General features: G+C 37.4%; 1 protein-coding gene across 3 annotated transcripts; it reads right to left on the bottom strand.

The window, feature by feature from the left end:
* Window positions 1-1529: 1529 nt before the first annotated feature.
* Window positions 1530-12619, bottom strand: LOC141393165 (uncharacterized). 3 transcript variants are annotated; one of them, XM_073966122.1, is made up of 2 exons: window positions 12495-12563; window positions 1530-2113 (listed from the first exon to the last, which is right to left on the bottom strand). In XM_073966122.1, the coding sequence occupies exons 1-2, from the start codon at window positions 12555-12557 to the stop codon at window positions 1619-1621; spliced, it is 558 nt and encodes a 185-aa protein (XP_073822223.1). In that variant the 5' UTR covers window positions 12558-12563; the 3' UTR covers window positions 1530-1618. The 3 variants fall into 3 exon arrangements, 2 of the variants coding, with proteins under 2 accessions (XP_073822223.1, XP_073822222.1); XM_073966121.1 differs by lacking the exon at window positions 12495-12563 and adding an exon at window positions 2173-2302; XR_012410015.1 differs by lacking the exon at window positions 1530-2113 and adding an exon at window positions 11860-12435 and having other exon boundaries at window positions 12495-12619.
* Window positions 12620-13486: the final 867 nt, after the last annotated feature.

Below are 13486 nucleotides of genomic sequence, written 5' to 3'. Positions count from 1 at the left end.
ATGGAAGACATTCATCGACCGTGTTGGACGTACGTTATTTCCGAGGGACAAACATATACTCGGACTACCACCTTGTTGCAGCGTACCCAGTTAAACGTAGCAAATAGAGAACGAACAGACACAACACGAAAGTTAGACATCCTTCTGTAGAGACAGGCAATATGAGGTAAAGACAGCAATACACCGGCTGAAGAATAATAAGGCAGCAGGAGCCAATGTCCTACTAGCCGAGTACCAGATTTAAGCATCTCGACATTCATAAGTTCACCTTGTTGTCTCTAGACCAAAAAACAGAAATCAAATTCATCGCGTTGTGATAGACGATTTTTCCGAGCAGCAAATATAGACTCAGACCGCCACATCGATGCAATGGTACGTACCCGATTAAACGTAGCAAATAGAGTATGAAAAGACACAACACGGAAGTTAGACATCGATAAGCGTAATCTCACAACAGATAGCTACAGCATATTCCACTCAATTGCTTAATCAAAGCACCGCTCACCCCGATATAGGGCTACTCTAAGGAGAAACTACTTTTCCGCAGGAACAAGAGGTAAAAGCGGGGTGTGAAAAAATTGAGATGTACAGCAGTCAGAATGAAGTCAGAAAATTCTACCAAAAACTGAAGCATCAAACTGATCACTTTGGTACAGGCACATCCTCCTGTAGAGACCGGCAAGGTAATCTGGTAACTGATTCAGATAGTGTGCTCGGGATATGGAAAGAAAAATTTTCCAAACTGCTGGTATGCAATACTAACGAAGACAACGAAGATACCACAGATCCCATCCCAGAAGATAGTATTGAATGTATACCGCCCGGCCAAGATGAGGTAAAGACAGCAAAAAACCGGCTGAAGAATAATAAGGCAGCAGGAGCCGATGGCCTATCAGCCGAGCTGTTCAAATCCGGAGGCCACAGGCTAATAAGGTGCACGCATCAGCTAGTTAGCACTATCTGGCAGGAAGAACGCGTACCCGACGATTAGAACGTGAGCATCCTATGCCTAGTCCACAGGCTTTAGACCGGGCAAATATGCAAAAATTTCTGGGCCTTAATCGTTTTATTTTGTAATAAAAGGAGTTTCTGTCTAATCAGATTTTCTCTACGGCCATCCTAACCATATATGCATTTGCATAAGATTTCGCTGTCTAGTGATGATGAACTCGCTAAAAAGGCGTATAAATACGGGCCGCATGAAGGTTCACGTAAATCAGGAAGGCCAAAGCTTCATTGGGGTGAACAAGTGAAACGAGACATAAGAAACAGAGAGGTTTGGAGGTGTTTTCTTAGTTCGGCTTATGGAACAAATGTACTGTAAAGTGTCCGCTAAGTAAGTAAGTACCCTACAGAAAGGGATAAAATCCGGTATGCAAAGAATTGTCGGTATATGTAGGTTTTGTTATTTCCCCTACAGAACGGTACCGCCAGATTTTTGGTATTTTCAAGGTTTTAGTCGCATCATCGTACCGAAATGACTGAAATTGAGACACCATTTTTCACTTTCCGGATACTTCAAAACCGGATACTTCAAAACTTTCCGGATACTTCAAAACCTGGACAGAAGGCATAAAATGCTTTATTTACAAACTTAATATTAATATTACACACAACATTATGACCATTCTAATTTCACTAAAAAATTTATGGTGATATTCGGTTCATCACGCACTCTTATTATATATTTATAAAAGCCCGGACGCAAGGCGGTTGGATAATTTGTCAATGAAAGTTGACACTTTTCACACAGCATATAACGAGTTGTCATTGGCGAAACAAAACTATCAAATTGAGGACTATTTGTACAACATTGATCGTAAGAATCCTTTAGATATAGCTTGTAGACATTATTCATAGCTTTGGTAATTGTCATAGATTGTATACGAAATGCCGTAAGTGTGTAAGTCAAGGCATTCGAACTGTAGTAGACGTTCATCTCCAAGAATGACGAATCGGTGTCAATGTCCCGTTTTACATCAATAAAGCCCGTATAACCATAAACTCCGCGTGAGATAAAATCTTTTCGAAAGTAAATTTCACAAATATCAGGAGTAGTTGATGAGGCATTGACATCTAGAAATTCCATACTGTATTTTCGAAAAGATTGATCCTACATTGAAGGTGTAAAAGGAATACTCATTTTATATAATATTTTATCAATGTACTTACAGCCTGGACATAACCGATAAATCCAATTAAAAATAAAAATATTTTTGAAATATTACTACTCATGTCAACTTCAGAGAGATTTGTAATTGCTTGTTTAGAAATATTGCGTTGTGCCATTATTTAAATACTTGTTGGGTTGGGCCTACGGCCACAATATTTTTGTTGAGTATAATGTAAAAAAAAAAATGTTTGTTAAAATCTGATATTGGTAGTTTAATTATAATATTTAGTACATATATTCACCCAGTAATTTTGTAATTTTATTTTAATAATATATTTTTATATACATCTGGTTATTTTCCACTAGAACAAATATAACATTTTTGAAGAATGTTGAAAAATTGTATAAAAACTAGAATCTGACCGCTATTTCGTTAGCGAAAAGTTCATATTAATAGAAAATTAGATGCAAGCAGACTTTTTATTTACCCCGTTCATATTTTGAAAATTTATAAAGAAACAAGTGAGCCAAGGCTATAGTCGGGTCGGGGCCGACTATGTAATACCCTACACCACTACCCCCGTTCATAAGCTTTTGACTAATAAAATTCAAAATATTAAAATTGGGATAGCTTAGCGCCTTTGCTATGAATGTCTTCATTAACACAGGTAAATTTTTTTGAAACGCATTTAAGTGCATCGACAGTACAACCAAAATATAAAATGGAAAGGTGGGATGTATGCCAACCATCAATAGGCTTCTTTCTCTGTTAGACCCCCATCAACCCCCAAAACTTCGTGAGGATCCGATCAAAATTTCGTAGTGTGATTGTACAAAAATGGAAAAAGGGATGCATTACCGACTATTGCGATATCTCTGTTGTTTGACCACCTATGACAACCTACTTCACATCGTTGTAAAGGTGATATTTTCTACTTTCCTTGCCAGGTTTTACTTTCGATATACCTCCTACAGAAGGGAGATATTAACTTTGAAATAAAACGTTGGTCATTTTTCCAAATATTTTTTTGACATTCCGACCCCTGAATAATATCCGCCCATTATCAAAAATCAAAGGGTTTTTTTCCTCTGTAGGACCCCCAATAACTCCCAAAATTTCGTGACGATCCAATTAAAATTGCGACCGTGATTTCCAAAAAAGTGGAAAAATGGATGTATTACAGACTATTGCGATATCTCCGTTATTTGGATACCTACGCCAACCTGCTTTACATCATTGTAATGATAGGATTTTTTACTTTCATTGTCAGACTTTGCTTTTGGAAGGTCCCGAAATTCGTCATTATTATTAAAATCGCAAAAATGAAAAGTTGTGTTCTATTAGCGGCTATTGCGATATCTTCGTTGTTTGACCACATACGACAACCTACGTAACATCGTTGCAAAGGCGATATTTTCTACTTTCATTAACAGGTTTTGCTTTTGATATACCCCTTTCAGAAGCGGAGATATTCGCTTTGAAATAACACGTTGACTTTTTCTCCAGATAAGTTTTTTGCCCATTCCGACTCCTGAATATTATCCGACCATCACCAAAATCAATACGCTTCTTTCTCTGTAGGATCCCCATTAACCACCAAAATTTCGTGACGATCCGATCAAAATTGCGACCTGTAGCGTGATTACAAAAAAATGGGATGTATTGCCGACTATTGTGATATCTCCGTTATGTGGCCACCTACGGCAACCTACTTTGCATCACTGTAAAATGGGATTTTTTACTTTCATAGTCGGACTTTGTTTTTGGAAGATCCCCAACCGAAGCTGTGATATTCGTCATTATTATTAAAATCGCAAAAATAAAAAGTTGGGTTCTATTAGCGGCTATTGCGCTATATTCGTTGTTTGATCACCTATGAGAACCTACTTTACATCATTAGAAAGGCGATATTTTATACTTTCATGGTCAGGTTTTGTTTTTATATACCCCATATTGAGGCTGAGATATTCGCTTTGGAAAAAAACGTTGTCTTTTTCTCCAAATAAATTTTTTGCCCATTACGACCCCTAAATATTATCCGACCATCACCAAAATCAATAGGCTTCTTCATCTGTGTGACCCCCATTAACCCTCAACATTTCTTGACGATCCGATCAAGATTGCGACCTGTAGCGTGATTTCCAAAAAAGTGGAAAAATGGGATGTATTACCTACTATTGCGATATCTCCGTTATTTGGGCACCTACGCCTACCTAGTTTACATCATTGTAAAGATGGGATCTTCTACTTTCATAGCCAGGCTTTGCTTTTGGAAAGTCCCCAACCAAAGCTGTGATATTCGTCATTATAATTAAAATTGCAAAAATTAAAATTTGGGTTTTATTTGCGACTATTGTGATATCTTCGTTGTTTGATCACCTACGAGAACCTACTTTAAATCATTAGAAAGGCGATATTTTCTACTTTCATGGCCAGGTTTTGTTTTTAATATATACCCCATATTGAGGCTGAGATATTCGCTTTGGAAAAAAACGTTGTCTTTTTCTCCAAATAAGTTTTTTGCGCATTACGACCCCTAAATATTATCCGACCATCACCGAAATCAATAGGCTTCTTCCCCTCCGGGACCCCCATCAACATCCAAAATTTCGTGACGATGCGATCAAAATTGCGACCTGTAGCGTCATTACAAGGTTTAGATGGACAGACGGACAGACGGACGGACACACATAGCCAGATCGACTCAGCTCGTCGAGACATTCATTTTGGTATATATGTATAAGTATGGGTCTACGACCATTATTTCGATGCGTTACAAACTTTTTGGCCAAAACCAACTTATAATACCCTCCCCACATAGTGGTGCAGGGTATAACAAACCCCTCTAAAGTTGAAGACTCCCGCAAATTCTGATAACAAAATCAAATCTGTCCTATTTGCACCCAAACCTCTTCCGAAGAGAAGGGCGAGCATGGCCGAAGTTATATTTTACGAACGTTTAAAAAAACATATGACCTGAGTCGTGCCCATAATATTAAAATTATTCCAGACTAATAATCGAAAAGGAGAATATGTTTGGCCCACCTGCAGCATGAGCCGATGTCCTACCAGCCGAGTACCAGATTTAAGCATCTCGACATTCATAAGTTCACCTAGTTGTCTGCAGAGCAATAAACAAGACATTAAATTCATTGCGTTGTGATAGACGATTTTTCCGAGCAGCAAATATAGACTCGGACAGCCACATTGATGCAGCAAAGGTACGTACCCTATTAAACGTAGCGAATAGAGTATGAACAGACACAACACGGAAGTTAGACATCGATAACTGTAATTACAACAGATAGCCACAGCATATTCCACTCAGTTGCTTAATCAAAGCACTGCTCACCCCGATATAGGGCTACTCTACAATCAGTAGCAACATGTATCGGACAAGAGAGGTATCGTGAGAAAAGTAGAGTAGAGAAATGTCTTTTCCGCAGAAAATAGAGAGGAATGGGAAAAGCGGGATTGTGAAAAAATCAAGATGTACAGGAGCCATAATGAAGTCCGAAAGTTCGACCAAAGAGTGAAACATCAAACTGATGGCTTTGGTACAGGTACATCATCCTGTAGAGACCAGCAAGTAATTTCGTAACTGCTACAGATAGAGTACTCAGAATATGGAAAGAGCATTTTTCCAAACTGTTGGCATCCAATAGTAGCGAAGACGACGAAGGTACCACAGATCCAATCCCAAAAGATGGTATTGAGTGTATACCACCTGGCCAAGATTAGGTAAAGACAGCAATACACCGGCTGACGAATAATATGGCAGCAGAAGCCGATGACCTACCAGCCAATTATCAGATTAAAGCATCTCGACATTCATAAGGTCACCTGGTTGTCTCCAGACCAAAAAAAAAAAAAAACAAGTAAGAACGGCGTTAAGTTCGGCCGGGCCGAACTTGTTATACCCTCCACCACAAGTTGTATTGAAGTAAAATGGAATAATTTGTTTCCTTTCGTGTATGAAGAAGACTTAATACTAAATTTCAGCAATTTCGGTAAAACAATGTGAGGCACTTTTCTATGGGGGCTATTTCAAAACGTCGATGTATACAGACAAAATTTCTTACGGAAAGTTTTTAGGCTCAAAGAAGACTAAATACCAAATTTCCTATATTTCGGTAAGAGAATGTGGCTAAAACCTAAAAATTACCGAAAATCAAGAAGTACGCTTCTATGGGGATGTAGGAAGACGTGGACCTATACTGATAATACTCTTCTGGAATATTTTATTACTCTTGGAAGACGAAATAACGAATTTCAGCCATTTCGGTTGGATATTGACGTTGCAGTCTTCAGTATTACGAAAATCGGGAGGTACCGTTCTATGGGGGCTATATCAAAACGTGGGCCTATACCGACGAATTTTAGTCAGAAATGGGGCAATATGAAAGAGTGGACCTGTACAGACATATTTCTGGCGAACAGTTTTATATCAAATTGAAGAGTAAATACCAAATTTCAGCCATTTTGGTGGAATATTGAAGACCCAACCTTCAAAACACGAAAAATCGGGAGGTACCTTTCCATGGGGGCTATATAAAGGCGTGAACCTATACCGACAAATTTAAAGGGGAAGTTTGAGTACCCCCAACGAAGTCTAAATACCAAACTTCAGCCATTTCGGTGGAATATTGAGGCCACAACGTTCAAAATACCGAAAATCGGGAGGTACCGTCCTATGGGGGCTATATGAAGACATGGACCGACACCGACAAAATTCTGGGAGAAAGTTTCGTACCCCTAAAGAAGACTACGTACCAAATTTCAGCCATTTTGGTAGGATAATGAAGCTAAAACCTTCAAAATACCGAAAATCGGGAGGTACCGTTCTATGGGGGCTATATGAAGGTGTGGACCGATACCGACAAAATTCTAGGGGAAAGTTTTATAACCCTAAAGAAGACTACGTACCAAATTTCAGCCATTTCGGTGTTATAATGAAGCGAAAACCTTCAAAATACCGAAAACCGGGAGGTACCGTTCTATGGGGGCTATATCAAAACGTGGACCGATATATCCCATTTTCAATACCAACCATCCTGCAAGTAATAGCAACTTCTGTACCAAATTTTGACTCTCTATCTTTAAAATTGCGAGCTGTATCTTGATTTCAACAGACAGACAGACGGACGGACTGACGGACATGGTCAAATCGACATAGAATTTTATGCTGATCAATAATATATATACTTTATAGGGTCTCCGACGAATATTTCGATGTGTTACAAACGGAATGACAAATTTAATTATACCCTCCATATGGTGGAGGGTATAAAAAAAAGAAATCAAATCCATCTCGTTGTAATAGATGATTTTTCCTAGCAGCAAATATAGACTCGGACCACCACATTGATGTAGCTATGGTACGTACCCGATTAAACGTTGCAAATAGAGTATGAAAAGACAGAACACGGAAGTTAGACATCGATAAGCTGTAATTACAACATATAGCCACTGCATATTCCACTCAACTATCCCATTTGCTTAATCAAAGCACTGCCCACCCCGATATAGGAGAGAGGAGAAACGACTTTTCCGTAGGAACAAAAGGGAAAAGTGGGGTTTGAAAGAATTGAGATGTACAGGAGTCAGAATGAAGTCCGAATTCGAATTTCAAATGAAATAATTCGAATTACAAAAGGAATAATTCGAATTACAAATGGAATAATTCGAATTACAAGTGGAATAATTCAAATTTTAAACGGAATAATTCGAATTTCAAATGGAATAATTCGAATTACACATGAAATGTTACGAATTACAAATAGAATTATCGAATTAAAATTCTAATAAATCGAATTACATTTGAAAAATGTGTCGTTGAACGAATCAATGGCCATGGCTAGGCCATGTCATAAGAATGAGTGATGATTAGACAGCGGAATTTTATGCAACCCCTATTTTTGGTCCGATTCATGTCAAATTTTGGCTTCTGATTACATTGCAATCGAAACATATTACATAAGCATACATTTTTGCATATGCAAAATTTATGCGTTTTACATATTTCAATAATAGGTACAAAAATGTTTGTGTGTACAATTTTTCTATTTAAAATTCCCTTCAGACAAGTTAATAAAATGGAGAAATGTATAACCACAGCCACAACCTTCAAAATACTGAAAATCGAAAGGTATCGTTCTATGGAAGGAAGGAAGACTTAGTACCAAATTTCAGCCATTTCGGTGGGATATTGAGGGCACAACCTTAAAAATACCAGAAATCCGGAGGTACCGTTCTATGGGGGCTATATGACGACGTGGACCTATACCGATAAATTTCAGGTGGAAAGTTTTATGCCCACAACGAAGACTTAATACTAAATTTCAGCCATTTCGGAGTGATATTGAGGACACAACCTTAAAAATACCGAAAATGCGGAGGTACCGTTCTATGGGGGCTATATGAAGACGTGGACCTATACCGACAAAATTCAGGTCGAAAGTTTTATACCCACAACGAAGACAAAATGCCAAATTTCAGTCATTTCGGTGGGATATTGAGACCACAACCTTCAAAATACCGATACTCGGGAGCTACCCTTCTATGGGGTCTATATGAAGACGTGGACCTATACAGAGGAATTTCAGGTGGAAAGTTTTATACCCCCAACGATGACTTAATACCAAATTTCAGCCATTTCGGAGGGATATTGAGGCCACAACCTTCAAAATACGAGAAATCCGGAGGTACCGTTCTATGGGGGCTACATGAAGACGTTGACCTATTCCGACAAATTTGAGGTGGAAAGTTTTATACCAACAACGAAGACAACAAATGCCTAATTTCAGTCATTTCGATGGGTTATTGAGGCCACAACCTTCAAAATACCGAAAATAGGGAGGTACAGTTCTATGGGGCTATATGAAAACGTGGACCTATACCGACAAATTTCAGGTGGAAAGTTGTATACCCACAACGAAGACATAATGCCAAATTTCAGTCATTTCGGTGGGATATAGAGGGCACAACCTTAAAAATACCAGAAATCCGGAGGTGCCGTCCTATGCGCGCTATATGAAGACGTGGACCTATACCGACAAATTTCAGGTCGAAAGTTGTATACCCACAACGAAGACAAAATGCCAAATTTCAGTCATTTCGGTGGGATATTGAGACCACAACCTTCAAAATACCGAAACTCGGGAGCTACCCTTCTATGGGGTCTATATGAAGACGTGGACCTATACAGAGGAATTTCAGGTGGAAAGTTTTATACCCCCAACGAAGACTTAATACCAAATTTCAGCCATTTCGGAGGGATATTTAGGGCACAACCTTAAAATACCAGAAATCCGGAGGTACCGTTCTATGGGGGCTATATGAAGACGGGGACCTATACCGACAAATTTCAGGTGGAAAGTTTTATACCCCCAAGGAAGACGTAATACCAAATTTCAGTCATTTCGGTGGGATGTTGAGGCCAAAATACCGAAAATCTGGAGGTACCATTCTATGGGGGCTATATGAAGACATGAACCTATGCCGACAAATTTTAGATGGAATGTTTTATAACCCCAAGGAAGACGTAATACCAAATTTCAGTCATTTCGGTGGGATGTTGAGGCCACACGCTTAGAAATACCGAAAATCGGGAAGTATCGTTCTATGGGGGCTATATGAAGACCTGTCTAATCAGATTTTCTCTACGACCATCCTAACCATATATGCCTTTGCATAGGATTCTGCAGTCTAGTGATGATGAACTCGCTAAAAAGGCGTATAAATACGGGCCGCATGAAGGTTCACGCAGATCTGGAAGGCCAAAGCTTCATTGGGGTGAACAAGTGAAACGAGACATCAGAAAGCTACATATCCCAGATTGGGAAAATACAGCAGCAAACAGATAGGATTGGAGCTGCTTTCTTGGTTCGGCTTATGGAACAAATGTTCTGTAAAAAGTCCGCTAAGTAAGTAAGTACCCTACAGAAAGGTATAAAATTCGGTATGCAGAGAGTTGTCGGTATATGTAGGTTTTGTTATTTCCCCTACAGAACGGTACCGCCAGATTTTTGGTATTTTCAAGGTTTTAGTCGCATTATTGTACCGAAATGACTGAAATTGAGACACAATTTTTCACTTGAGCTGTAACTTTCCGGATACTTCAAAACCTGGACAGAAGGCATAAAATGCTTTATTTACAAACTTAATATACATATTACACACAACATTATGACCATTCTAATTTCAATAAAAAATTTATGGTGATATTCGGTTCATTACGCACTCTTATTATATATTTATAAAAGCCCGGACGCAAGGCGGTTGGATAATTTGTCAATGAAAGTTGACACTTTTCACACAGCATATAACGAGTTATCATTGGCGAAACAAAACTATCAAATTGAGGACTATTTGTACAACATTGATCGTAAGAATCCTTTAGATATAGCTTGTAGATATTATTCATAGCTTTGGTAATTGTCATAGATTGTATACGAAATGCCGTAAGTGTGTAAGTCAAGGCATTCGAACTGTAGTAGACGTTCATCTCAAAGAATGACGAATCGGTGTCAAAGTCCCGTTTTACATCAATAAATCCCGAAAAACCATAAACTCCACGTGAGATAAAATCTTTTCGAAAGTAAATTTCACAAATATCAGGAGTAGTTGATGAGGCATTGACATCTAGAAATTCCATACTGTATTGTCGAAAAGATTGATCCTGCATTGAAGGAGTAGAAGGAATGGTATACACATTTTATATAGTATTTTATCAGTGTACTTACAGCCTGGACATAACCGATAAATCCAATTAAAAATAAAAATATTTTTGAAATATTAATACTCATGTCAACTTCAGAGAGATTTGTAATTGCTTGTTTAGAAATATTGCGTTGTGCCATTATTTAAATACTTGTTGGGTTGGGCCTACGGCCACAATATTTTTGTTGAGTATAATGTAAAAAAAAATGTTTGTTAAAATCTGATATTGGTAGTTTAATTATAATATTTAGTACATATAGTCACCCAGTAATTTTGTAATTTTATTTTAATAATATCTTTTTATATACATCCGGTTATTTTCCACTAGAACAAATATAACATTTTTGAAGAATGTTGAAAAATTGTATAAAAAAACTAGCATCTGCCCGCTATTTCGTTAGCGAAAAGTTCACATTAACAGAAAAGCAGACTTTTTATTTACCCCGTATATATTTTGAAAATTAATAAAGAAAAATATGAAAAATTTGTTCAAATTACAAAATTCGATTCCTAACTTACCTAAAGCTAATGGTACATAATAATACTTTTCGTACACTTATGTCGGGTTTCTGTAAGACGATTCAAATTCGTTCGTATTAATACCAAACACATCAACAGTGACACTCACACCAAATGATGAACTCGCTAAAAAGGCGTATAAATACGGGCCGCATGAAGGTTCACGCAGATCTGGAAGGCCAAAGCTTCGTTGGGGCGAACAAGTGAAACGAGACATCAGAAAGCTACATATCCCAGATTGTGAAAATACAGCAGCAAACAGAGAGGATTGGAGGTGTTTTCTTAGTTCGGCTTATGGATCAAATATTCTGTTAAAAGTCCGCTAAGTAAGTATGTACCCTACAGAAAGGGATAAAATTCGGTATGCAGAGAATTGTCGGTATATGTAGGTTTTGTTATTTCCCCTACAGAACGGTACCGCCAGATTTTTGGTATTTTCAAGGTTTTAGTCGCATTATCGTACCGAAATGACTGAAATTGAGACACCATTTTTCACTTGAGCTGTAACTTTCCGGATACTTCAAAACCTGGACAGAAGGCATAAAATGCTTTATTTACAAACTTAATATACATACTACACACAACATTATGACCATTCTAATTTCAATAAAAAATTTATGGTGATATTCGGTTCATTACGCACTCTTATTATATATTTATAAAAGCCCGGACGCAAGGCGGTTGGATAATTTGTCAATGAAAATTGACACTTTTCACACAGCATATAACGAGTTTTCATTGGCGAAACAAAACTATCAAATTGAGGACTATTTGTACAACATTGATCGTAAGAATCCTTTAGATATAGCTTGTAGACATTATTCATAGCTTTGGTAATTGTCATAGATTGTAAACGAAATGCCGTAAGTGTGTAAGTCAAGGCATTCGAACTGTAGTAGACGTTCATCTCAAAGAATGACGAATCGGTGTCAAAGTCCCGTTTTACATCAATAAAGCCCGAATAACCATAAACTCCACGTGAGATAAAATCTTTTCGAAAGTAAATTTCGCAAATATCAGGAGTAGTTGATGAGGCATTGACATCTAGAAATTCCATACTGTATTTTCGAAAAAATTTATCCTACATTGAAGGTGTAAAAGGAATACTCATTTTATATAGTATTTTATCAGTATACTTACAGCCTGGACATAACCGATGAATGCAATTAAAAATAAAAATATTTTTGAAATATTAATACTCATGTCAACTTCAGAGAGATTTGTAATTGCTTGTTTAGAAATATTGCATTGTGCCATTATTTAAATACTTGTTGGGCTGGGCCTACGGCCACAATATACATATTTGTTGAGTACAATGTAAAAAAAACTGTTTGTTAAAATCTGATATTGGCAGTTTAATTATAATATTTAGTTCATTTATTCACCCAGTAATTTTGTAATTTTATTTTAATAATATCTATTTATATACATCCGGTTATTTTCCACTAGAACAAATATAACATTTTTGCAAAATTGTATAAAAAACTAGCATCTGCCCGATATTTCGTTAGCGAAAAGTTCGCATTAATAGAAAATGGGATGTAAGCAGACTTTTTATTTACCCCGTTCATATTTTGAAAATTTATAAAGAAAAAATATGAACAATTTGTTCAAATTACAAAATTCGATTCCTAACATACCTAAAACTAATGGTACATAATAATACTTTTCGTACACTTACGTCGGGTTTCTGTAAGACGATTCGAATTCAAATTCGTTCGTATTAATACCAAACACATCAACAGTGACACTCACACCAAATTTTAGAATCCCAATTCCATTCTTTCACCCTCTACAAAATTTAGTGATTTTTGCAAATTATTTAAACCTAAGCACCAGCAGTGACTTTTTACTTTTTTATGACGTAGGGGATGGAAGATACCAAGGAACGGTCCTGACCGGTTTTAACATGGCAAAGCCCAGGATTTATCTTGGTCCCTCTTTCATCTCAAGTGGACACTGACCTCCCCGTGGTGTCACCTGGGGAACTGCCTTTAACACCCGTTAAAGGTAGTGAGCTAACATGTGCCGCGCCTTCACCCATAAGAACGTTAAAAACTTGGGTTTGTGCGTCGGGTTAGTAACCCTCCCCTAGAAAAAACATCCTACTATGAAAAAACGAAAGGAAAGAA

Source organism: Musca autumnalis, unplaced genomic scaffold, assembly GCF_047663935.1.
Source record: "Musca autumnalis isolate F117 unplaced genomic scaffold, ASM4766393v1 scaffold_2, whole genome shotgun sequence".
Lineage (NCBI taxonomy): Eukaryota > Metazoa > Arthropoda > Insecta > Diptera > Muscidae > Musca > Musca autumnalis.
The sequence above is the reverse complement of the archived record's forward strand: the minus strand, read 5'-3'. Positions and strand labels throughout refer to the sequence as shown.

What these genes read in the sequence shown, in the direction of transcription:
- LOC141393165 (XM_073966121.1), bottom strand. Translation starts at nt 2,289, where the DNA reads ATGGCACAACGCAATATTTCTAAACAAGCAATTACAAATCTCTCTGAA. An exon ending in TTATCGGTTATGTCCAGGCT is followed by an intron (nt 2,114 to 2,172) that starts GTAAGTACATTG and finishes CCTTCAATGTAG; the next exon opens with GATCAATCTTTTCGAAAATA.